Genomic DNA, 26,020 nt, shown 5'->3' with positions numbered 1-26,020 from the left:
GAGGTGGAGACGTTCTGCTGTTTCAGGTCAGGATAGACGAAGGTAAAAACAAACAAACAAACAAAAAGGTTAGTACAGAGACAATCACACTGGCTGACAACAGAAGTTGAGCTAATCTCCGTGATGGAGACTTGATTGGCATCAGGAGCTTCCAGTTCTGAGGTTCCAGATCTTGTATGAAAGCAGAGGGAAAAGACGACGAGTCCAGACCACAACACAGAAACTCAAATTCAGCGAAATGTAACGGTGTGATATGGAACAAACACAGTCTCTGGTAGGTTAGGATGAAGATTCAATAAAGCTACAGTTTGGGCTGTTCAGGACACTCTGTTTTTTATTGACGCTGCAATAGATTTACACTGTTTGAAGACCAACACTGAGCTTCTCTCCTCCTCTGAGTCTGGTTCTGCAGGTTTCTTCCTGCTGAAAGGCAAATCTTCCTTTCCACCATCTCCTGTGCTTGCTCAAATGGAATTGTTGGTTTTTCTCTGTAAAAGTACCTTGAAATAACTTTGTTTTATTTTGCATCATAGGAATATTTTGGAACTGTATTTATAGAACATGAAAGTATGCAGACTGTTTTTCTTATTTGCTTGAGACAAAAGTTTCAAAAACAGGTAATAGTGCCATCTCTTTTGATAGGTGTACTGCTTTTTAAAAAGAAATATTTAAAGGTATAACAGCCACCTCCCAGCTTCATCAACTCTCTGATATCATGTGTTGTGGTTGAAAAAAAGGCTTGCAGATCGCAAGACTCGGATGAATTAAAGGATCTCCGCCAATTCAAGGTCTTGGAGATTAGCCTTAATAGGTGTTGAAACCAATGACCCGAGACTTAATGAGGTTGTAAACGACAGCGGGGCCTTGTTGCGATTACTCCCAGTGACAGACGATGGCGCCACTACGCAGCGATTAAACAGTGATATTTCCCAGCGGCTGGAGTCACCCTCGGTAAACAAAGTAGTTGTTGAATGTCAACTAATTAAACTCCGGCATGAGATGAACGCCTCCTGTAGGACGCCTGTACATATATATATATATATATATATATATATATATATATATATATATATATATATATATATATATATATATATATATATATATATATATATATATGTATGTATGTATGTAATAATTTTAGAGGAGGAGAATGGATTTGCTGTGTTTAGTGCAGGTCGTGAACGGGACATGCCGTCTGTTGGTGAGTTGCGTGTTTTTGCGACTGTAAACACGTCTCCTCCGGTCGCTCGTCTCCATCCCTCTCCGTCTGAGCGTCCAGGTCTCTCTCGCTCTCTCTCAGCCCCCCCTCCATTGGCTGGCTGGGTTATCCCCCCCCCCCCCCCCCCCCCCCCCCCCCCCCACTATAAATGGAGTGCGCCCGGATTGGCTGCGGAGGCGCGTCGTCACGCGGCTGAAGGGTTTTTTTACTGGAGGTTTTCTTCCTGTCAGCGACACATGTAGAACAAGCATCTAGCGGGACCCAGAGACCAGACCGAGAGGCGCAGAGGACAGTCAATTACAGCCGCTCCTGTCTGCCTCCTCCTCATTATTTTTTTATTTTTCTCTCATTTTGCGTCTCCTCGTCCTGTGTCTGCCACCCCTCCCGTCCCGCACTGCAAAACACGCACTTTTCGGGCTTGGTGGAAAATTACGGCATGCGTAGACCTGTAATTACGTCTTGCAATGGACTCCTTTTGTTCCAGCGCTAAAAGGAGCACTTGAAGCGGCGACAGTAAAGCGGAGAGCCATCCAGTGGAAATACTATCTGATAACTCCATTTACCTCTGCGCTCCGCTCGCTGCCAGCTCGCGCGGGGAGGCCGACGGCGCGCCGCTCAGTGCGTCCGCTCGCTGGGTGTTTTTTTTCCCTTCCTTTCTTGCTTTCTTTCTTTTCAACCTGTACTTTTTTTCGGGGAGGGGGTACGGACTGTTGTACCTGTTTCCCGACCTACCTACCTGCCCTTCAAGCCGTCAACTTTTACAACCATTACACTTAAAAGAGACAAACGAGGTGGGTGTCTGTTGGTATTACGCACGCGCTGCGCCACTGAAGTGTATTTATCACGTGTAGTTACAGCGAAAAGTCACAGTGAAGGTGCGTCGTTTTTCTTTCTTTCTTTTTCTGTTGCCCCTGGAGCAATCCTAATGTTGGTGCTGCTTAGTTTATCTTGTCCCAGTAAAAAAGACGGGACATTTTAGCACGTGGCTGCTCGATGTGTTGTCCCCTCTTCCTTCTCTGGTTTCGCTTCCATTTCCACGACTCTGCGCCTAAATTGCCTGCCCGTGTAATTACTTGAGTTAGCCCATTTAAGTTAAAAGCCACCCCCTCCTTCTCTTCCTCCCCCTCCTCCTCCTCCTGTCCCCTCCATCCATCCCTCAGCAGAAAGAAAAAAGAAAAAGAAAACTCCTCTCTGAATGAAACTTGACGATAGCCCTCTTCTTGTTTATCCAGGGAGTCACTTTCAGGTCGGCTTTTTGATTCATCTCCTTTTAGATTTAATCAGCACTAAGGTACGCTGCGGTTTGTCCCTAAGAGCCATCGCTAATGGGCTTACTGAATGCTTTTCTGTGTGTGTACACCCACCAGCTCCTCCACCCCTCCCTCTCTCTCTCTCCCTTCCTCTCTCTCTCTCTCTCTTCCCAACTCTAATTAGCCTACCTGCCTTTCAACAAAGATTTGGCTTTATCCAGGCAAGTCTGCCCAACCAAATTGGAAAAGGATTACATTTGAAAGCGCCTCACATTAATTTTAAACAAATGCCTGCATTTCATTAGATTTACACACCTAACGTGATTACAGCAGGTCTGTGTGTGCACTTTTAGATCAATGACATGCTGATCTGGTACAGTCTGAGACATTCCAGTTTATTTCTCAGGACCCGGAAAAGCAGAAAAATTTCGGTAAACAAAGCTCTAAGCACGCCATGCCTTTCCATCCTGCCACTCTAGTACCTTGTAAGACACACTCCTTTCATGGCAGTTGGGCTTGTTTCTTTTTTGGCAGGAGGTGCGCTCACCAAAACAGTCAGAAAAAAGAGTTGTGTGCTGTTTGGACAGTGAGACAAAGGCCCTTCACACTGGACGACTGTTCTTCTGGCCTCACAGTTATCAGCTAACTGACATTCATCATGAGAGGTCCAGCGAAGCAACAGCTTAGAGATGAGACGGAGATCAAGGGCAGGTTAATTCACTACATGACTCATGGCTGGCGTGGAGCAGGGCAGATCCCGCCTCCGTGCTTTTGTGGCATGGTGGGACCGGCAGATGCTACAGCATGCTCCAGAAGCCGGGTTTACAGACCCGTGTGATCGATGAATCGGCTTCTCATGTACGCTGTGACTGTTCAGCAGCTTAGGTTGCTCTTGACTCGGACTTGCACGATCCGATGTCGACTCATTCCCACGCGTTTTCATGTGTGCGTGTGTGTGTGTGTTTCTCTTTCGTAGGGACCATGGTGAATCCCGGAGGCAGCAGCCAGCCCCCTCCGGTGGGCGCGGGCTCTCTGTCCTGGAAGCGGTGCGCCGGCTGCGGGGGGAAAATCGCAGACCGCTTCCTTCTCTACACCATGGACAGCTACTGGCACAGCCGGTGCCTCAAGTGCTCGTGCTGCCAGGCTCAGCTGGGCGAAATCGGCACGTCGTGTTACACGAAAAGCGGCATGATCCTCTGTAGAAACGACTATATCAGGTGAGAGAAAGATGCTGCATAGCCTCGTCAGAAGTTAAGTGTTGGTGTTGGTATGTTAGAGATTGTCTCGCTGATGTTTCAGGACAAGTTAGATCATCCGTATCCCGTCTGCCAAGAATTCTCAGGAAACTTGTGTTTTCTATAAACTCATGACTGGGGAAAGTTCTGGATTATTCTGAGAAGTGACTTGAAGGCGAGTTAAAAGTAACATGTGTGTTAAATTTGAGTTAATGTCATCAGAGCCCGTGATACAGTTGTCCCGGTTGAATTCTCCCGGCACTGTGAAAGGCGCTCGGCAGGGCGCCGTGTTGACAGAGCGCAGACTGGAAGAGTTGCTCTGCAGGTCGCCGGCTGTCTGTCCGGCCTCACAGTCAACAGGAGGAGAGCAAACCAGCCCTGCTGGACTTATGTTCGCGTTTTGAGATGCAGATGACTGCGCTCTGCGTTTGTTTTCTTTTTTCTGCATAATGGAAAAGCACCATTTAATTAGCGAAGAGGAGCCTTTTTGAATATTCTAGTAGGCGTGCTAGACACCCAACCAGAGCTTGTTGACGACACCCACTGCTGTAATGTAAAGCGGCCTGAAGTGACCAGGCCAGTTGTGGTTTACTGGCGGTTCAATCGGCTTCTTGCACTCACGAGTGCGACACAAAGACAGTATTGATCCGGAGCGTTTGTGTTTCTGCTTGTGAAAGTTCTTTAAAGTCTCTTTTCATGTTGTTTTCTCTTCAAGCACCGCCATCAAATCTGCACAGATAATTCAGAATCTAAAGTGAGACTGCGCTCTCATAAAAAAGGATGGCAAAGTCAATGGGGCACTTCATTTGTAATGGGACTGTAATGTAATTAAAATTGGAAATTGGGGGAGAAGAGGGTGGGAGAATGTAGATGCACCTTTCCACTTGTAATGAGAGCACGCTTGGTAGAAGAGCTAAACCGCATATTATGGAACCTGGAGATCTCAGCAGAGATAAAGATTGGAGCGGGGATGGGGGGGAGGGGGGAACATCTGACAGTGAGTCCACACAATTAAATGCTTTAATTATAGTCCCCCTCCATTTCCTTTAGTCCTGATGGGTTTTATCTAATGAGATCTGGTCCCTGGCTTGTATCCGCTCCCAATGACGTGTCCGAAATGAATGAGAGCCACACTGCAAACAAAACATTTAATTAACCAAATTGGCTTTTGAGAGAGAGCAAGAGAGGAAAGACAGATAGAGAAGAGGGATTATTGTGAAGGCCATTTGCCGTTGTTTTTTTCCCCTTCCTCTTAAAGGGGCAGCCTTGTGTGTGTGTTTTTTTTTTTGCCTCAGACTGCTAAAGAGCTGTAGCTCAGCCTCTATATGAACACGTCCCATATGAAAATGCTTATCTGACCAATCAGCGGTGGAGTGTGGGTATAATCCCAGTGTCCTCCTCGTTGCCACAAAGTGCTCTCGCCCCAGACCGCCACTCCGAGCCACAGTTGTGATTGGCTGTGCAGGGGGGGACGTGTTGTTTTAAGCTGAAGGTGATATTATTTCTGTGAGCCGCAAGTGGAGGGGGAATTAATTTACTTGTGGCTGCCGGATTGCAAGGGGAGAGCATACTGTCCCCCCCATTTCCCTCCTCCTTAATTGAATAAGCCTAGGTAATTAAATGGCACTTTTCCAATAGAACGTGTGAGGTAAATCTAATAGTTGGTTATTTAATATCACTTTGAAGTCTGCCCACTCAAGCACTATGACAGCGCGATAGAATGTGAACTATTAGGGCCAGGGAGAGGAGGGGAGAAGAGGAGAGGGGGAAAAGTGGGATCTCAGAAATTAATTAAATCGCATGCAATTTAGGGGAAACGTTTATCTTGATTTGTCATAACAGAATTAATTCAAGGCCTTCAATTCACTTGGGGCCAGATCTGTTACTCTGAATTAACCAAGTGTAATTTGGCTGATCCCCCACCTCCACCACCACCACCACCACCATCCTCCCTTACACACACACACACACACACACACACACGCGCGCACATACCTCCCCTGTCGTCCTTCTCCTCCCCTCCCTCCTTCCAAAACACATGCACATACACGATGCTGGCCCTCCCCTCATTCTCACCCCCCCCCCCCCCCCCCCCCCCCCCCCCGCCCCCCCAACGCTCTCTCCCTCTAATGCAGCTCTTGCCATTATGCAAAGCCCCCGCTTCAGTATCAATATGGCCCTAGTGCTTTTAAGGTGCTTTGGCTGCTGATGTAGAGAGGCATTTTTAATGGACTGTGTTGCAGAAATCATTGTTGTGGGGTAATTTTACCCTACTCAAAGGCCTTTCGCTGAATGAGGTCTGCATTTACCAGACAGCCCGGCCCAGCAGCAAGCCACGCTATATTTCACTGGGCAGTCAGCGCTGAAATGAAATCCAATCGCCACCGCCGCCGCCGCCTGCGTTAAGACAACAAGACAGGTCCAAATGCTTTTTTTTGTGTGTGTGTTTGTTATTTAATTTAATCAAAGACAGATCGGCAAGGGGACAGATAAATCAAGATAAAGCCAACCCCCAAGATACGTGGAGAGGAAGTGATTTTCTTTTTTTTTTTTTTCTAAAGAGGCGAAAAGCAGAAACCAGATGTGTCACTGCAATTAAAAGAGTCCCCTGGCCTTAATTATACTGACCCGAGGTGTCGACTTCACCCTGCTGCTGTAGTTCACTGGCAGAAGAGGCCATTAGAGCCCAAGTTCAAACCGATACAGCAACTTAATTGAGTACCTAAAGGGCCCTGGCTCCCTAAATCAAACACTATCAAGAGCTATCCCCCTGGTAAAATAATTAACCTTGTTACGAGAGCCACACTGCGCCAAAATGCAAGACAAAAAGAAAGGCCCGGCTCCCGCATCCCTTTGTTTACTATTTTCTTGTAGAGGAACGAAATGATGGCATTTTCCAGTAAAATCTGCCAATCTCATGGGAAAAAACCCCAACAACATCGCAGGAGTCCTGGAGTCTCAAAGCGAGGCATATATGTTCATTTCCCCACTGTCATGTTTGTCCCAGCCAGAACCCTGAATTGGCAGAGTTGTGACGACAGTCTCCAGTTAATTAGTTTCTGAAATTGAGTTTTGATGGAGCCTTTCCAAACGATGCCAAGACAAAATTTGCTTCTGCTGAGGCTTGTCTTGCTCAAAGCTACTTCTTTGTGCACCCCTCCATCCCCCACCCTCCACCACCACCCCCACCTCCACCACCACCACACCCCTGCTAAAATTTTTATTTGCAAATAATTTGTTTGTTTAGTCTGCATCCTGCACTCCTCTAGCTTTGGTTTGGGACGGTTAAAGCATTTATTCTTCTGCTCCATCCCGATGCAAGTCTGTTAAACAGTGAAGTACTGTCTTCTTGTTTCCTTTGCTCTTTAATTTTTTCATTTTTTTTTAAGCCAGACAACTTTATCTGATACACAGACAAACCAGCGTAAGCCACTCCTCCCCTCCCTCCATCCCTTCACCCCCTCAGCCCCCTCTTTTCCTCCCCTTCTCTCCGGAGCATGTCAGATGCCGTGGTCTTATTTGATTGCTTAGGAAAAGTGCAGTGATAGAGCAAACACCCGGTGAGATATGATGACAAATGGGTCCAGATCCCAGTAAATTACTTTCTGCTCAAATCGAAATTTCATTCAGTTTGCTGCTCACCGAGATGAAGTAATCTAAATTGTGGACTCAGAAGGAAGATAGAAGGGAAGCTGGAGCAAGCATTTCATTATCAAGAGGCAGAAGGAGAGAGAGAGAGAGAGAGAGAGAGAAAGAGAGAGAGAGAGAGAGAGAAGGTTAGGGACGAAAGAGATGAGCAGAAGCAAATCTAAAGTGTTGACACCATGATTGAAAAGGTTAACCCATGCACATTATATATCAACCCGAGTAGCTACAGGGTTTCTAATGGAAACACAGCACTGACGGAGCATTCACAGGAGTCCTAATGGCAAAAGCACTATGTCTCCGCCTGGATGTACAATCAAATCCTCTTAGGGCCTGATTGCTTATGTTCCAGGTTATTATTTGGTTGCAAAAAAATGTGCAGCCGACGTAATACACAGTTCCAGCGCCGAATGCTGGCAGACAGATGAGGAGTGGAGGATTGTTTTTTTTTCTTTTTTTCTCCCTGGTGATACAGTGATGATTTCCTAGTTGTTGCCCCCCCCCCCCCAACACACACACACACACACACACACACACACCTTCAAAATCGAAATGGAGCCAGGGAATAGCAAACTTAAGGCAGGGCGTCCACTTTTACTCACGCAACACACACTCCCAGACCGACAAAAAGTGTGGCTGCCACAGTCCATTACACGCGGCTGCAGCCGTGCACGTGCCGGCAGGTGGGCACACGCTAACACTCACTCTTCTTCATCTCCCAATGTCTTTGCTCAGATTATTCGGGAACAGCGGAGCCTGCAGCGCCTGCGGTCAGTCGATTCCAGCCAGCGAACTGGTGATGAGGGCGCAGGGCAACGTCTACCATCTCAAGGTAAAACCTTCAGGCCGAGCCCGAGCACATCTCAGTGCTATCATCACCAATACTGTGTGTTAAAATGCAACATCTTGTTGATCCAATTGCTCAATAACATAATGTACATTTGAGTTTGAAAGCAGCTCCACCAAATACCGAGCAGTCACAACAGCTTTGGCAAAAATAAAGCATTTGTGAAATGAAAGGAATAGTTTCCCTGTGCAAAATCTCCACTGCTCTCTCGTGTTATTTAACTGTTGCATGTGCAACATGTTTAGCGGAGCAGCAGAAGAAGATGGTGATAATTCATTCCACCTCAGACGCTCTTTCAGAGGCAGAAATACGGAGAGCTTCGTGTACTTAAGCTCCAAAAACCAGCAGGAAGTTGAGAAAAATACACTTCCAGAGTGGAAATAGTAGAAAACATATAGAATCTGGCTGTGTCACTAGGATATTAAGATGTGTCTGAATGTTTTGAATAAAATGCATTTAGTGTGACAGAATTTAATGGTCTTCATCCTTCAGTGACTGCTTTTAGATCAGAGTCCGCACAGAAGGACAACACGCTGGCTTCACACGGAAAAGATCAGCGAGCAAACGGTTTTAAAAGAGGAACAACCTGTTCAAGGTTTCATGGACATTTTTAAACTTTATCAGAGTGGTGAACTTCAATTTACTCTGAATTGCAAGGTAGTAAAAAAGAGTAAATGTCCTGAAGAATCAAGAAAATTTGCTTTCAAGTAACTTTAGATATTAGGGATGGGACGAGATCTCGTGAGATCTCGCGAGATCGAAATGCCGCGAGATCGAATGCCGCGAGATTGAGTATTTTTATATGCAGGCAATAACTCTTTATTAACTGGAATATTGATGGAATAATACATTACACGGTGCACAGCCATATAAACACGTGCAAAGCCCCGAATATGCTCATATTCACATTTAAAAACCCGGTCGAAAGGGACATGAAATACTGTTCTGCGCATGTTCTATCCGCAAGGAATCTTGGTCTTTTGAGTCCAAAAACTACTTGTGATACAGTTTAATTGATACGACGTAAAGAAAATGTGTGGAAATGATCGTTCACTTCTTCTCTTTTATTGAAAAATCGGTGCATCGCATCAATGAACATTTTACCACGTCTTCTGGCTCACACTTGTTTTCTCACAACATGCAGAGAGAGCCTGCAGCCTGCAGCCCTTCTTCCTCTGTGGTGCCTGTAAAATAAGGTTGAACATGCAAACAGCACACCTAGTGGCATGAAGTGCAAATGCAGTCATGGCGTTGTCTGTGCGCAGCGGTTTGAATGGGAATAGGCGAACTAGGGGGCCGCCTGGGGCGCAGTGTACAGGGGGGGCGCCGTGGCCGTACAAGGGGCGCCCCGACGCTCCGTGTTCCGTGTGAGCACTGCTCTGCGCCGCTCCGACGCTGCATGTGAGTACCGCACCGCTCCCCACTGCTCAGCACCAACCCCCCCCCCCCCGTCTCGTCTCGTCTCGTCTCGATCTCGTGGACTCAATCTCGTGAGACATCTCGTCTCGTGGAATTTGTGTCTCGTCCCACCCCTATTAGATATCATTAATTACTGATATTTTATGGCCAAAGAAATTGTAAAACATGGAGCTCCTGCTCTCAGACATAATTTGGAGTTGTGAGTCTTCATTACTGCCACTATTGTGCATGGCTCAAGATTCAGCTGATGTTGATACACGCTCACAGGAAACGATATATTTTATTTTAGAATTGATGCAGTAGGTTTGACACAGATACATTAGGTTGATAATGAAGTCATCAAAATATTCAAGTCTCTTCTGTTTTAATGATCTTATTGGTTAAAGCAAAACAGTGGCTCAGCTCTGAAATATTTAGAATAATTGTACTTTTAATGTTGTAAAGTGCGCGACTCTAAGCTAGGTATTAATGGATTTCAGGTGTTTATTCCAAATAAAATTAAATTTGAAAACCAGACTGTCACAAGGTTTTAGTTGATCTTGTGTATCAACCAGCAGTCTCAGAAATGCAGGTAGATTTGCTTTGAGTAAGAGAAAACACCTTGGCAAATCACTGGCCTGGACAGTTTTCATCCTTTATGTCAGTGGTTTTGGAACTTTACCCCCCAGATTACCTCTAAGGAAGGCTGTGTTTGTCAAAACATCACAGTATTTCCCCGAAGACTCATCCAGCGGTCATGGACAGGCAGCGGGTCTCAGATGTTTTCATATCGGCCAACAAAGAATAAATAAACTTTGAAATATGATTGGAAAATAGCCACTCCTGTCCACACCTCACTCTCACTTACCTTAATTTACTAAGTCCGCAAGCTAGCCTTCTCAAACGCCACCAAATACCAGACATCACTGGAGAGCTTCTTTCAGAAAGGAGGGAGAGTCAACAATGAGACACCATCAAAAATACCTGCAGGGTGCCTCACACACACACACACACACACACACACACACACACACACACACTCTGCATAATATACATTGACCAGCGAGCTAATGACATAAATCTAATTCATAGTGCTAAACAGCGCTGTGGAGCTGCTGGTGTGTCCCGTCACCAGCCCTCAGCAACACACACAAAAGGAGCTGTAGAAATAAAATCAATAGAGTCTCACCGGTTCTGCTGTAGAGTCTTGAAAAGGAAAAGAGAGCTGCACGATATCGGGGAAACGACGAGCGATCGTGTGCTGTAGCAGGACTGCGATAACACCATGATAACGCTGATGTTGAGGTCTGTGAGCCTTTAGATTTTAAAATGTTTTATTATGCTAATCACACAATTTTCTGTTTTCATGATTTACAGACTCAGTCTTTTGCGGTCTGCATATTGATATTGTTAAAGCAATATATTAGTAATATATGGTGCAGTCCTCTGAGACCGTGTGTTTTTAAGGTTTTGTTTGACAATTATAAATTTAATTTTGACAGTCAAAGTGTCACAGTCAAGTTCCTCTGTGAGCCCACCCCTCCATGATCACATTAATGCTTTCATTTATGTTTTCAAGTGAAAACATCAAACTTTCTTTGTGTTATTGGACATCCGTTTACACAACGGCGCTCAGAGCCACTGAAAACACAGCTTGTTGAAAACAGTTCCCAAGGTGGAACTTTTTTACAAAACTTTCCGAAAATCCGTTCATCTCCGTTAGACAGTGGAAACACTGCTACTGCCGTGGCATTACCACCGTGGCACGAGCAGAGAGTTCTTCTGCTCACGCTCAGTAGATGAAGTAACAGTCCTGTTTTCCTCCAGATTCTGGTCCAGATTCTTCTGGGCTCTGTGGTTTTAGAGTTGATAGTCATCGTGATAGCAAACCCATGAGTACTCCCATTGTTAATGTTTATTGCGTATTGCTCTCTGTGCGCATGTGTGTGTGTGGTTTCATTAAAAAAAAAACAACTCGTGGCCTTACCTATTAACTTCCTAGTTCTCTGTGTTTCTGTTGTTTCCGTGTGAACAGACATTGTTTTCAAAACATTGCCGCGTAAATGCCGAGTTTTTCTGAAACTGAAAATGAAGAAACGCCATATTTTCATGTTAAACTTGTGAACTCTGTCCCACCGTCCAGCCTGCAGTTTGTCAACAACTGCTTCATTGAGCACTTAGAGGTTGTATAGAGGATTTTCCATGGAGGGAGAAATCCAGTGACAGTTAGTCCTTTTTGAAATGCTGCCATGCGTGACCCACACCCCCTCCTCCCCTGCTGTCTACGGAGGAACGCCTCCTCCTTACGCAGAAAGTAGCATGTAGCATCTTAGCATCACAGCGCTAACACATAGCTACCAACGTGTCTTTTTGAACAACACAAAACACAGTGAATATGAGTAAAATCCTGCACTTGCGCCAAACCCTGTCCCTGAGCCGTCCCTGGTCTCGGTGGATCAGAGTTGATTAATTTTTCTTTTCTTTTTTTTTTGATCACGATAAAAACAAGGCTGCTACAGCTTAATAACGCCATTTTTTAGCTTTAATTCATTTTTGTTAGTAATAAAGATCTTCTATACAACCTTTAAGGCTCATTTATGGGTATACATGAAAACAGATAAGAAATCAGCTGCCAAAATTGAAAATTACTGTGGATTTACCAAGACTTTACCTGAAACCCTCTGATCCAGCCTGCAAGATGAAGTTTCACAGCCTCGAGAAATTATGATATTAACTGCATTATATTTCACCATTTTAGTTTGTTATGAGGTGAATTGGCTCAGGGGTTCATAATTACTACACTGATGTAGAAATTTGTCTACATTAAAGACAATTTCTAGATTATGACAAGTTATTCTGTTCAGTTCAGCTTTATGTATGATTCACCAAATATAGCACAATGATTTCAAAGCACTTTTACATAGGAAAAGCAATTCCACATGAGCAAGCACAAGTGACTGTAGAAAGAATGAACTCCTTTTTGACAGACAGATACCTTTGCAGAACCAGACTCAGAGGAGACTTTCTGCAGAACCAGTTCGTTAAACTTGACCCTCTTACTGATCTGTTAATACTTTGTTGTACTAAAACGATTGGTGCTTTTATTAGCTCCTTTTTTCTCTTTTCATGTATTTATTTACAGTTTTATTAGGATCAGATGGAAGTTAAATGTTATGCTCTTATTAGTAAGCTTGAATCAAGTTCTCATATATCTGAAAAAAATAACACCATGATGTAGTTTATGGTATTAACATTGCACAGCATGACATCTGTGTTGACATCTGTGTCCCAAGTGCATAACTTTAAATGTAATCTATGAAATGTTTTTGTAATGATATTAATGTGTACACTTCTTGCAGCCTCTATAACTCTCAAACGTAACTGTGTTACAGTATTTTCAAATGATTAAACCAACTATTCCGTGCACCTCTTGAGGCGGGCTGCAGCCAGTATGAGGGCAGTGACAGAGAGACAGAAAGATTTATGGTCACCAATTTACCTCAGACGTGGGCTTCTTTTTTCTTTTTGTAATGCTCAGGTATGCAGTAAGGCTGCATTGAAAAGCTCCAAGTTTGGACTCGAACTGTGATTATTCAGGCTAACCACTGCTCTGCCGTGCAGCTCAGTCAATTCTTGTGTGAATTAAGACGTGCTAGGTTGACCTGGAGCTGCACAGTATACCAGGAAAATGCTGTTATCGCGATATCATCATGTAGAACATCCATATCGCTGCAGACTGATCTGCGATGAATTATCTCTCAATGCACTGTCTGGAGATTCAACATGGAATGTGCTTAATGGTGAATAATTCAGAAAAATCAAGGGGAAAAAAGACAGCAAACCACTTCTCAAATGCTGCTGGTGGAAATTACAGAAGCCATGAATTGTGGTCAAGAGAACGAGCACTGTTACTTGGAAGAACAAATCTCAAAGCTCGATGTGTTTAATGCCATGCAGTCCTGAGATGAATGGATGAACTCACTGGTCTGTCCTGTATGACTGACAGAGTCCCCCGTCTGTCTCTTCTGTCTCCAGTGTTTCACATGTTCCACCTGCCGGAACCGGCTCGTCCCCGGGGACCGGTTCCACTACATCAACGGCAGCCTGTTCTGCGAACACGACAGACCCACAGCGCTCATCAACGGCCATTTGAGTTCACTGCAGACGAACCCGCTGCTGCCCGACCAGAAGGTAAGGCCCGGCCGCCGCAAACGCCGCCACGTCTGAGCGGGAGGGAGGGAGGGAGGGAGGATCACCTCAAAACACAGGACAAGGCGGTTAAGGCTGGTCATCAGTCAGCCGGAGTCATTAGCAGGAAGAAAAAAACATCTGTAATTTTTCGCGCCGACATTTTTCACTCTGTTTATATCGACGCCGTTGATTCACCACGAGGCATACGGCAGATATTAAATCTCACGAAGCAGAGATGAATTTTATTTTTAGACAGTCAATGGATTTTTCCATCATTCTTGTTGGGTTGGAGGACACGCACTCAGAAAATCTGTACGGACCATCAGCACGAAAACATGTGAAAATGATGGCAGGGGGGGGATCGGGGTGGGGGGGTTGGATGGGCGCCGGCCTCGGTTTGTTGTGATCGGCAGAACATTTGACTCATGGCCGCTTCATTTAGTCATCCGGAGCAGCACGACTCCCGCTCCCGCTGAAAAGTTGCTGTCTTTGAAATAAGAATAGTATACTACTTAGCGTCAACGGGGCCCAGATCACCTGGGCTAAGTTATTACCCCCATGCTAACAAACAGACGGGGGTGGGGTGCATCCTGGAGCCCTGAGGGTTGAGCACAGAGGCGGCGAGCTGCGGCAGCCAGTATATCATGAGAGCTGTCATCATGGTTTTTCCCTTGATTTGATCTTGATGCCTCCAGTGAAAGCAAAACAGAAGGCCTAATCATATACGAAGGATAACTTCATTCTTCAGGATAGCTTCATTCTGCCCCACAGGAGATCTAATCATTTTTGCCTCGCAACAAGCGCCTTTATTGATACCTCGCCTGCGCACACAAGCACAGCCCGAGATATGGGAGGTGTTCGGAGTGTGTCAGACTCTGACTGAAAGAGGAATTATATTGTTGGGAGCATGCATTTCACCTTGAGTGCTTCTCTGAGAAGAGGAGAGGTACAGCTCCATTAAGCCCCCCCTCACCCCCACCCCTCCACCCCCTCTACGTCACAGGCCTTTTAAGGGCTTGTCACTTTTACAAATCAGCTCTCCCGGCTCTTAGAGCTCCTCACATTGAAATTGAAAGCTGTTGCATTATCTAGCTTAATTTTAAATGTCTGTTTAAGTCCTCGCTCCCCATCCCACATCCGCCCGAGTCCCTCGTAAGCCACGGCTGGTGTAGTAAATATGAGGCCTCATTGTTTATTTATGCGCTAACATCAATTGTATTGAAAACTGTTGAATTATTGATGCTAAAATGCAATCTGAATATTGGCCCCGGTGCTTTAATTATAGCAGAGAGAGAATTATTAAATAAACAGAGAGGCATCGCTCAATGCGAACAGGCTCCGGATGCTTTGGTTATATCCAGGAGTGAAATAGGGAGAGCTGTGCTGCCTGCTCCTGTGCTTTACCGCACATTTCTTCCCCTTTTCTTTTAGATTTTTTTTTTTTTTTTTTTTTGCTCAGACACCACTAGAGCGAACGTGGAAACGGGCAAAACTCAGAGGCCTCCACGTCGATACAGCGCGGGTGTATGGAAGTGCGAGTGTGGCCTTTAGCCGAGGGGGGAAAATGAAGCAGTCACGGGGGTTATCTGCTGACTGTTGTTTTTGATTATGCGCGATTAGGCCGTGACATAATTGGCGTTGCTCATGATGGCGGCGCGGGACATTTGACGCTCATTTATTAGGCTTTCTTCCCAGCTTCTTCCTAATCTCTTTGTTCAGAGCAGACAAATTACCTCTCTCATACGGAGCCGCTCTGACCCAGGGGAGTGAGACCCTCCCTGCGTCAGTCACTTTAATTAGCCCCCAAGTAGGAGTTTGCAATTACTAATAGACCCGAGCCCTCCTAGTGATTTTAGGGATGAAGGAGTGGGGGAGAAAGTAAATCACCGTTCTGTTAGAATCACCAAGCAAAAGAAAGGGGAGAAGAAGGAAAAAAAAAACACGAGAAAAAGATGAAAAAGTTGAGCGTTGTTGCTGAGAACAGTCAGATAATTGTCTTTCCTCCCCTGCATCTTCCCCTCTTTCACAGGACTCGCCGCACCTCCTGCAGTTATGTCGGAGCGCAGCTCTAATTATACCAAAGAGAATCGCTTCTTGAATGCACTTTTAACTTAATGCAAAGTAAATTAAGGGGTGAGGGGGGGAGGTAGCAGATGGTTTGGAAAGCCTTGGCTGATCAATAAATTAAAGTGGCGGCGGCGGCGGGAGGTTGGCTTATCATGGAGGTGGTGGGGGTGAAACGTATTTAACACTGTAAAATCAACCAAGTCCCTGAGATCTGCTTTGCTTTAAACTGTTTTTTGTTTTGTTTCCTTTTGTTCCTCCCCTCCCCTCCATCCAGGTGTGTTAGACGGGGGAGCAGCGCGGGAAGCAGGACGTGTGCCTTCATTTTAGCCCTTACTCATTGTCACCTGAGACAGAGTGCATCAGCAGCACCCCGGCCTTTTCACTTCTTCTTCTTCTTCTTCTTCTTCTTCTTCTTCTTCTTCTTCTTCTTTTTTTACTTGTGCTCCCAGTCCCTGAAGGAAACCTCTTCAACCCCAAAAAACTGAAAAAAAATATTTTTTTCAACCTCATATCCAACACTTAGCCTTCAACACTTGGCTTTTTTTTTTCCTCCAACAAATGTGTGGATACTTGCACTTATCGTATCCGAATTGGGACGCTGAGGACTTCACGACCTTGGGGATGGAGGAAAGAAACTCTACAGAAAAAAAAAAGGAGACGATCAGAATCCAAGGAGACTTTTTTTGGAAGAGAAACTCAATAAGACATCGAGAGGAGATTGAAAGAAAGCGCAAAAGACTAATGAGGCTTAAGAGATGCAGGCTTTTTAAACTCTGCACATTTGTTTAAAGACATTTTTCGGGAGAGAAAAATCGGGGAAAACCTTTCCATTTTTCCTCTTCTTTTTCTACCCTCATTTCCCAGCAACGTGGTGTTTCCACTTTCTATATTTTATGTGTTGTCAAGGGGGGAATGTGTTTTCTTCTTTTTGTTATTTTTGGTGGTATATATATATATATATATATATATATATATATATATATATATATATACATATACATATATATATATATATAATAATAAATAAATAATAAATAAATAAATATATATATATATATGAAAAAGATGGGGGTTTAAAAAAAGTTTGTGGCATTTTGTGGAGAAACAAATCATGAACACTCTCTTGGTGTATTTGTAAAACTACCATGTATGTACAGTTTGCATGTAAATGTCGTTGTCCAGGCGTGGCTACAAGTACATCCGACCCCGTCCGCACTCCGCTCCTTAACCTTTTTCGAATCACCGCGGCAAAGCTGAAGAAAACCTGCTCCTTAGTCAGTAATGTAGAGGTCATCACCGATGTATCAAATGCTGAATGAGAGAGAAATTTATTTGTGATATTTTCCGAGACACTTGCTCCAGTATGGTGTATTTAATTAATAAAAATATTGAAGATTTGAAAAGCCTCTCTTGATTTCATTCAAGAAGCTGGGATTCACACAGACAGTGTAATGAATGGCCCAATAAGAGCCCCCCCCCCCCCCCCCCAAGCGACCAGAGGCCTGATGTCAGTGCAGGACTTGTTTGCCCTATGAGTGAAAGCCCCCACCCCAGAGGAGATGCCACAGCGCTGCCATTCAATTTCCTGTCTCGCAATCATCAAGGCACGTGATGAGCGTCTAACTGGAAATGGATAAACATGCATCCTCTCTTTCTGTCTGGATGACCGTTTGCTATTCATCACTCTAATACCTGACAGAAATAGAGGAAAATGTCCCTTTGAAGATTCAATTACAGCCAAGAGGGAGAGAGGTGTCTCTCTTTGGCAGGCACAAATTGAATGGGCTATTTGCAGAACAAATTGGTGTTTGGAGTCCTTGCAAGACCTAATAGGTCTGAAGGAGGGACCCTGTAATGGTCCAGGCGCTTATCTGCGGAGTCCGCCCCTTCGCCAGGCCCGCCGCTGAAACAATGCCGCTCTATTGCCAGACGAGTCCGGAGAGGAAGTGGACCTCAAGAGTAAACAGCCGCCGATGTTTTTACATTGAGATTTCAGTGTTGGGAAAATCACGCTAAGTGGATCTTTTGTCAATCTGGAGAAGTATCACCCACAGACTGGGCTTGTTCAAATCAGTTAATTGTGCTCCTTTAATTTCATTCCAGGCCTCAATTAGAGCAGCTTTGCAGGATTCACCTCTTATTTATCTTTGTAATTATCTGGTACTTTCCTTTTATGTAGCCCCTCAGTTCATCCTTCAACCAATCCAAGCTTCATTATCTTCAACGACTTTTCCTGAAAATCCTTACAGCACTGTACGTTCAGGACTTCGGCTCATCAGAAGACACCCCGAACCGCGGAAAATAAATAGCACTTCAGCTGCCGTCTTCTGAAGTCTGTAGATTGTTGAAATTTCATGAGAAAAGTTGAAAAAGTTGTAAAGCTTGACTGGGTTTATTTTATTCTCTGATCAGCCTAAACATTTGGTGTACTAGCATTGTAGCTAGCATTTCCTCATCTTCACTGATTCTTTAAGATGCTGACATGTTATTTTTAACGAGAGATATGGAAACAATTTTGTGAGTTTGATTTTTTTGGGTAAATTTACAGATGCTACTTTATGTAGACAAGAAGATGGAAAAGACGGATAATTGAATATTTCCACATAAATAGCATTGTATTTATTAATGACTTTTTGAACAAGGGAATTAATTAGCTTTTTTATTTCTGATAAGTGATGAGAATTGATAAGATTTTTATGATTCTGATTCCATTTTCATTTCTGCTTAACAATTCGGTACTTTATCGATTCTCATTTTGAAAAATGCATGAGAAGCCATTAATTTAAACAGTAACAGCTGGTTTTACAATGAGAACACATTGAAAAAACACAACATTCATTCAGACGTATCACATGCCCCGTGTACAAGTGCTTCTCAGTTTTGGTAGCATTTCCTCCCTTTGACGAAATACCCACTTTAGTATTGTTGTCATCCTTTCTTGTGAAATGTAACCAAGCTAATGGCCGTGTTCCCTGCTGGCTACGCTGGTGAATGACGTCGCTGCGCTCCTCGCATGAGCTACACGACGTGCCTCTCGCCCCCTGGGATCGATACAGGAGCCATTTTCAAAATGGTCAAATGATGCCAAAGAATTGAAACGCTGGGAACCAGTTCTGAACAGGAACCGGTGCTGGGTCCCATCCTTACCTCTTTTCCGTCTCATCATATCTGCCATGAAGGTAACATGGTGGCAGTGAACTAGAACAGATGCTACTTGATTAGATACTTTAACTTTGTGGTTGTTTATATTTTTAGGCATCTTCGGTTCGCATGTCTCACGTACTTAAGAGCAATTTACTATTTACATGGTGCGCGTGTGCAGCAGCAGTGTTTATGCCGTTCCCATGGAGTCGCAGTTTGAAAAGTTTCACCTTGAGTCGTTTTTTGAAAGTGGCGTTTTCAGTGGCTTCGACCACTCGCCTCAAAACTGCATTGAAGGTTCTCCGTTTTTTCACGTGAAGATGTGTATTACGTCTGGACGTTGAAATTGAACTTCAAAAAACACAAAAGTGGTGTTAAGCTACGAAATCAATCATATTTTGTTCAATATAATTTTTTTTTTTTTTACTTAATTCAACAATCCAAAACATGTGATTTTGTGATTTCTCTGCCTTTTGGTGAATCCAGGCTTTCCTCCCATTTGAATCATGCACAAACAGATTAAAGCTACAGTTGGAGGAAAACTTGGGCTTTTCCTGCTCCGAGGAGACAAAATGTTAACTAATGCGTCAAACACAAAGTAGACCAAGGTACACCGTCATTTTATTAGAAAAACTGGATATCAGTCAGTATATTTTCCCTCCAATACTGCCTCATAACACTTTTTTTGTTTTGCCATGAAAATGAGCATACTGTCAAGTCTCTTATAAATTTGATTCTACATTTCCCCAAGTTCCCCATTTCAGTTACAGTCAAATAACTTTGAGACTCGAGACGTAGCCTAAAGCTGCAAATGCTAATGATGCAGAGTCAGTTTGTATTGTTGAGTGATTATCGGAGCTCAGAATTTACACAATATGCAAAACATCACATGAACGGCATCTTCTGGAAATAGAACAGACATAGCTTCAGTGCAGGTTTTCAGCTGATCAAGCTGGAACAAAAACATCATTTTGGGATGCTTCATTTTACAATGGGCGTCTTTCTAGAGAGGACATGACTTAAACAGCAGAAAGTCACATGTCAGGGTCATTTTTGATGTGCGATAAAGAAACATTCTATTTGACGTGATTGAACGATGTTTATATCAGGTTTGCTTTCGTGTTTAGTATCAAATTCTTTTCAAACTTGTGAGTCCAGTTGCAGCAAGACGTTCTTTTGCTCGTCCTCGGTGGATGGACAACAGGAACTGTTTTCCTCCAGAGGGTCATGACTCCCAATCCAGATTCTCCTGGTCCCGGTCCCAGTCCAGATCCTCCTGGACTTGGTAGTTGTAGAGTTGACAGCCACCGTAACAACGGTCCAGCTTGGTGTTCTGTCCATATGAATGTCTGAGTTCTCCATCGATAATGTTGAGAGCGGCAGACATTGTTTACAAAATACGAGAGAAGTAGAACGTACATACATATATAGAAGCTTTTCTCGAATGAAAACATAAAAACAATGTGTTTTCATTTGAAATGTAGTGTGATTGGGGCCCTGGAAGAATAAATGCCTCATCTCTAAGATATTTGCATCATTTATTGGAGTGCTCATTACTCTTGTTGGATGTGACACTGTATTGCAATACTCAGCTGTGCTTTCTCATATATGGCAGATCGCTTGCTGCCTTTATCAGAAGGCGTTGACATGAAGGAGGGAAAAAAAAGCTGTGCTTTTTTGAGTTACACACCATAACTCATTGTCTGCTTATACCAGGGCAGTCATCGGCTCACCTATACTGATAATACACGTCTATAATAAAACGTAAAGTAGCGCAATATCCTCTCAAGCAAATCAGTGAATGATAAACCGTGTTAACCTTTTCCATGGAGATATCCTAATTAAGAGACGTGCGTGTTGTATTTATTGACCCTTGATTTATGGAATTAATTCTTAATCTGATAAACATATGTTTGATGATTGTGGTTGCTGCCTGTCCAGTCTGGTATATCGGGAGCATCAGGGCCCTCTCTTAGCTAGAGGGCTACATTTATGGTGACCTTTAGACACTACAGCAATTTTGTCATAAAGAAAAGGATGTAAGTTTGTGTCAGGGTGGAGAATTAGATTAACGTCGCATCTTTCAGTATAAAGAACACATTGAGATGGTGGAAATCATATCCAGAAGTGACTTATCACCTAAAATTAGTCCCTGTTTTATTGAAACATGCCAAAATGGAGAGTTTCAACCCTCAGGTACTGCTCAAGAGTATTTCAAGAAATACTGTTTCATATTTATGACTTTTTAAGTTCCACTTACAGTGTCTTCAACTTGAAAAGAGAACATTGTCATTGCTTTTGAGGGTCTGTTTAACACAACTGAGCCACTGTAAACACAACGTTTTAAAAACGGCGGAACTTTTTGAAGATGCTCTGACTTTGTTTCCCTGGAAACGGGGTCACTCACGCACCGTTATGAACCGAAGCCAGTGTCGGGATCGATACTGAATGGAGCACTCCTAAAATATTCCCGCAGTCGTGGAGTTGGTAATGCACGCTGTAGTTATTGAAATAAATACCTTTGTTTTTCGTAGTGACGACAAGGCAAGGAGCAACTGTGAGAGGAAAATCCAAACATCTAATATGATAAAAGGTAATATGCTGAGTTTAACTTAAGATCTCATCTGAAATGTGTTGAACATCAGGATGGAGCCAAAGGTGCAGTGACATTCATACATTTCATTGATGAAGCCCTATCGGAGAAGGTGGAGAGTGGCCCATACCACCTCATATCTATGGATTGATAAGAACATTTAATTAATAATGAAATTGAGTTTCAAAGACTGATAAGTAACTGATTTATCACGGAATGATAACAGTGAAAATCAGCTAGAAAAACCTCAGCTAATCTGAGTGAGAGGATTTAAGCAAATTAAAGCCTCGATGGAAACACCAACCCAACAGCGCCTATGACATTAAAGTCCCACTCCCATTGCAAATGTAGGGAAATGGTACGGGCCGATTTGTGGAAAATTTAAAAACAATCTGATGAGATGATTCCACGTTTTCACATTCCAACTGACCTTTGGCTAAATGTTTTTTTTTAATGTGGTGTGGGGGAATCTATGTAAACATTATGAAAATGGAGTCAGCCTTAATACTTAAATGACAGGAAAATGCTTCAAAACCATCATCCTCATCGAGCTTAACTGTTGCATTAGATTTAGGCAAGAACTATCTTGTGTTGGAGACGATCGGACACAACTGGAACACGCTTTCACCTGGTGAACACACCTTTTTACCATGATAAAAAACAGAGGGTCAGATTTAAAAAACAAAAAGAAAAAAATAATAAAAAAATATAATAAAAAGGATCCTTGGAGTTGAATTTGGTTTTGATTTTGCTTTATAACCTGACCTCATTAATCCACATCAGAACAAGACTGTTTCATGCAACTCCAACGTTGGCCTTTTCCATTATGAAATCCGCTTGGTTCCATTAAGCTGTTTACTCACACACACACACACACACACACACACACACACACACACACACACACACACAAATCGGCGCATGCATGCACATAAGCGCTCGTAAGCTGTACACACATGTGTCCACACAGATTTCATATGAGTCATTTTTCAAAATCAACTTATTGAATCAAGTTGCCCAGCTTGAGACTGAAAATAAAAATAAAATAATGACAAAGCCCCCAGATTTATACATAATCCATATGTGAGATTTCACTTTGATGTGGCAAACCGGAGTGAGGCCTAATGGATCTCACCCGCAACAATGGAGCACACTTAAATGGCACATCTGCCTGAGGGAAATCACTCTGCTCCAAACTCGGGCTTCTTCCTGCTCTCGCCTGGGAGTCTGCCGATGCACCACAACTGGATTACTTATGATTAGCCACCTTGTATTTATTTGTAATTAGTTTATGCTTTGCTTCGTCGCAAGTTTTTGATTACCGTTTATCTCAGAGCGATTGGGAGACTTTTATGGCAGAGTGGATGTTGTGTTCTGCATGACGAGCCGCCCAAACCAAGGACATCTGCCAGACTGGCTCGCTCTCTCTCTCTCTCTCTCTCTCTCTCTCTCTCTCTCTCTCTCTCTCTCTCTCTCTCTCTCTCTTTGTTTACTGTATCAAAAAACGTTTGACTTAACTCCAACCAGATGCCACTAGAGGAAAACTTCAACACATTTCGTAGGTTTATTTATTGGAAAACAAAAACAATTTATGGTCTTCCCACTTTGATGACAAAAAAAAAACCCTTGACTCAAAACTAAATATCATTTCACACGCTTCTGCCTTCTTTCTTGCTATTGTAAAGATTATTTAATAGCTCTGCGAACCGTCAGGCCATTGCTCTTTTTTGTGTTTTTACAAGTTTTCAAGCCCCATAAGACAATTTGTAGGGAACATTTATGGTGCTACTCCTGGCTCCTGGTTGCTTTTTCTCAGAGTTTCTCAGCTGGTCTGGTTTCAGGACTTACCACCAGTCCTTAAAACAAGTTCAACCAAGAAAAGCATTCACTGTTTGCACTGTTCGCCAACACATAAAGATCAGTTTCAGCAAATGACATATGGACATATGGCCGATTAAATGCATTCTAACTTTAAATATACTTATATATAAAGAAATTCCATTTCATATCCTACTGTTGTCGGCATGGTAGAAGTGAGAAGCACAAAAATGAAGACCAACCACCAAAAACCCAAATGTAGAGCTGCAAGTGGGAGCAGACAAGAAGGTGATGGAGGGAGAAGACACGGGCAAGAGGAAGAGTACCGTACTGTTACTTGAAAAAAACAAATGAAAGCACAAAGACATTACCAACATGCGTGTGTTTGTTGTCATCGCAATATTCCACTCCAGTATGATCTGTTTCCTTCATGTCATGGAACCGTATTGACAGTCCATTCAAGACATGATTACACAAAGCTAGCTCTTCAGCATAACTTTGTTAATCAGATATTTCCTGGTAATTTCCATTCCTGAGCCGTTCTCTGTATTTCTCAAAGTGAACTCCTTCCATACCATTGTTCAACTTTCATTTCTTTATTTGTTCCTTCATTAGTTCATCCACCCATCTGCTTTCTTGGCCAGACTTGACTGGATTTTGCTGAAACCTGTGAAAAATTCTGCATTTCACTTTCGAGTTCCAACATTTCAGTAATTAGACTGGTGAGGTCCAAGGCGTTTTGTCTGTTCCTTTGTTCACTCGCATCCCATAAGCCATTTATAAGAGTTTCTCTAAACTTGTGAAGACAGATCCATCTTCTTTTTCCCATTTTCTACTGCTTGTGGATTGAAGCATCAGCATTCAAACTGGAATCAGCTACCTTACTTGAAAAATCACGGCACATCCTGACTCTTTGTGAAGCGTCGCATTGCTGAAACCCGTCCGATCCACACTGGCCATCAATAAAACGCATGCCAGAATCTGAGCTTTCAGTGAAACCCGAGGCCTCTTAAAAACACCATAATGGTGTGAAATGGGCTTCACAATTGTCTTGTTTCATCCCACTGTGGAATCAGCAAACAACTTAAAATAGTGCCTGGGCCACAGTGCCCAGTTACTTAGCAGGGTGTTCAATAACACTGAGCGGGACATGCAAATATTGGTAAGGCAATTATTGGCAGTCATGTTTGGCCCAAAGTAGCCGGTAACTCTATCCTCTCCATTATGCATGCTGTGAACTCTGGTGAAGGCGAGCTGTTAAAGCGCCGCGTTTTACTGACCAAAAGAGGCTCACTTTACACTCAGACGTCCTTCACACTGGAAATGCAATGAACGAAAAAAAAGCAGCCCGCTCCGTTTGAGTGGGAACTGTTTACATCCGAGTTTTAGCAGCTTTCTAAGCGTTTCAGGATCTCTGTGACTGCAGTTCAGTGTGTTTGTAAAACACTTGGAAGCAAGAAGCTGAACAAAATCCAAGATTAATTAGTAAAGTATTTTCTTTAAATCAATGATTCTGATTAGAAATATCTGTAACAGCTCCCATCAACAGTTTTTCATCACATCAGTTTTGATTTGTAGTTTAATTCCATCAAAATAAACATTTCTTCTTCAGAAGCATCTTAACTTTGCTAGGGGGGAATTTCTACAATTTGCTTCATAGTCTGAAGGACCGCACGCAGTCTCTTGCTGACCAGTTTTGGTCCTCGGGCCTTATTTTGGACAGCCCTGGTTTAGAGCTGTGAAGTTTCTGTGATGAGGAGGAGGTTGGGGTAGATGGACGGGTTCACAGGGTTTTCATTCAGTGTTGATTTTTGTGGAAGTAACACAACGCCACAAATGGATGTAAACACAGGTGTGAAGACCAACACAAGTGCCAAAAAATTCTGAATGTAAGTAATGTGTTTTTTTATTTCTAATTTTAACTCTTCATGTTCTTCACTGTAAATGGTTTCTGGGTATAAGACGGATGTGTCAAAATCCTGAGGAGGAAAAAAACATCTATAAACAGAATATGATAATCACTTTATTCTTCAGGTGCTGGTAACAGTAGCTGGAGTCAGAATATTCTGCTGTTTCTGTGTGAGATTGAGCCATAAATGAGGCTTACAAATACGCTCTTGGAGAACTTCAAGGCCCTCCTCACAGAGGAGCAGTGATCGTTGGTGTGTCTCATCGTTTCCATAAGATTTATGACCAGAGAAAAACAATCACAGACATTTAAGTCTTTGTGGGGAGGGGGAAGGTGGAGAGGACAGATGGATTATAATCATGATTGATTAAAAGAGATGAAAGCTAAATAAAATAAGCATTTTTATTTCTGACCCAAGCCAAGCATTTCTAACCCCAAACGAAGTATTGCATGTTTGTTTCTCACTGTTAGGTACGAATATTGGTCACACAGATGGAGCGGACCATGACTTGTTGTTGAACATGCAAACTTAATGCCTAAACCCCAAAAACACCAGTACTGAAATGAGCGTATTGAGAACAAAAAAGAATAATCAGCTCATTACCATCTCACTTTCACTCGCAGTCTTTGTTCTTTTTCTTAAACACAATCAACACACACAAAAGATTGGAACCACTTGTTCTCATCGACATTAATAATTATGT

The 26,020-nt window shown here is 43.2% G+C and overlaps 1 protein-coding gene across 1 annotated transcript; it reads left to right on the top strand.

The window, feature by feature from the left end:
- The first annotated feature begins 1,574 nt into the window (after positions 1–1,574).
- lmo4b (LIM domain only 4b) lies at positions 1,575–16,824 on the top strand. The gene is made up of 5 exons (XM_030083389.1): positions 1,575–2,013; positions 3,449–3,689; positions 8,088–8,184; positions 13,633–13,788; positions 16,130–16,824. The coding sequence occupies exons 2-5, from the start codon at positions 3,454–3,456 to the stop codon at positions 16,136–16,138; spliced, it is 498 nt and encodes a 165-aa protein (XP_029939249.1). The 5' UTR covers positions 1,575–2,013; positions 3,449–3,453; the 3' UTR covers positions 16,139–16,824.
- The last annotated feature ends 9,196 nt before the right edge of the window (positions 16,825–26,020 follow it).

The sequence above is a fragment of the Salarias fasciatus genome, chromosome 23 (genome assembly GCF_902148845.1).
Source record: "Salarias fasciatus chromosome 23, fSalaFa1.1, whole genome shotgun sequence".
In the NCBI taxonomy this organism is placed as follows: Eukaryota; Metazoa; Chordata; class Actinopteri; order Blenniiformes; family Blenniidae; genus Salarias; species Salarias fasciatus.
This window is presented reverse-complemented; position numbering and strand designations above follow the sequence as displayed.

Bases quoted from the DNA above. Each gene is read 5' to 3' on its own strand.
- lmo4b (XM_030083389.1), top strand. From the start codon at position 3,454: ATGGTGAATCCCGGAGGCAGCAGCCAGCCCCCTCCGGTGGGCGCGGGC. The intron at 3,690-8,087 runs GTGAGAGAAAGA...GTCTTTGCTCAG, and splicing joins TGTAGAAACGACTATATCAG to ATTATTCGGGAACAGCGGAG. The intron at 8,185-13,632 runs GTAAAACCTTCA...TTCTGTCTCCAG, and splicing joins GCAACGTCTACCATCTCAAG to TGTTTCACATGTTCCACCTG.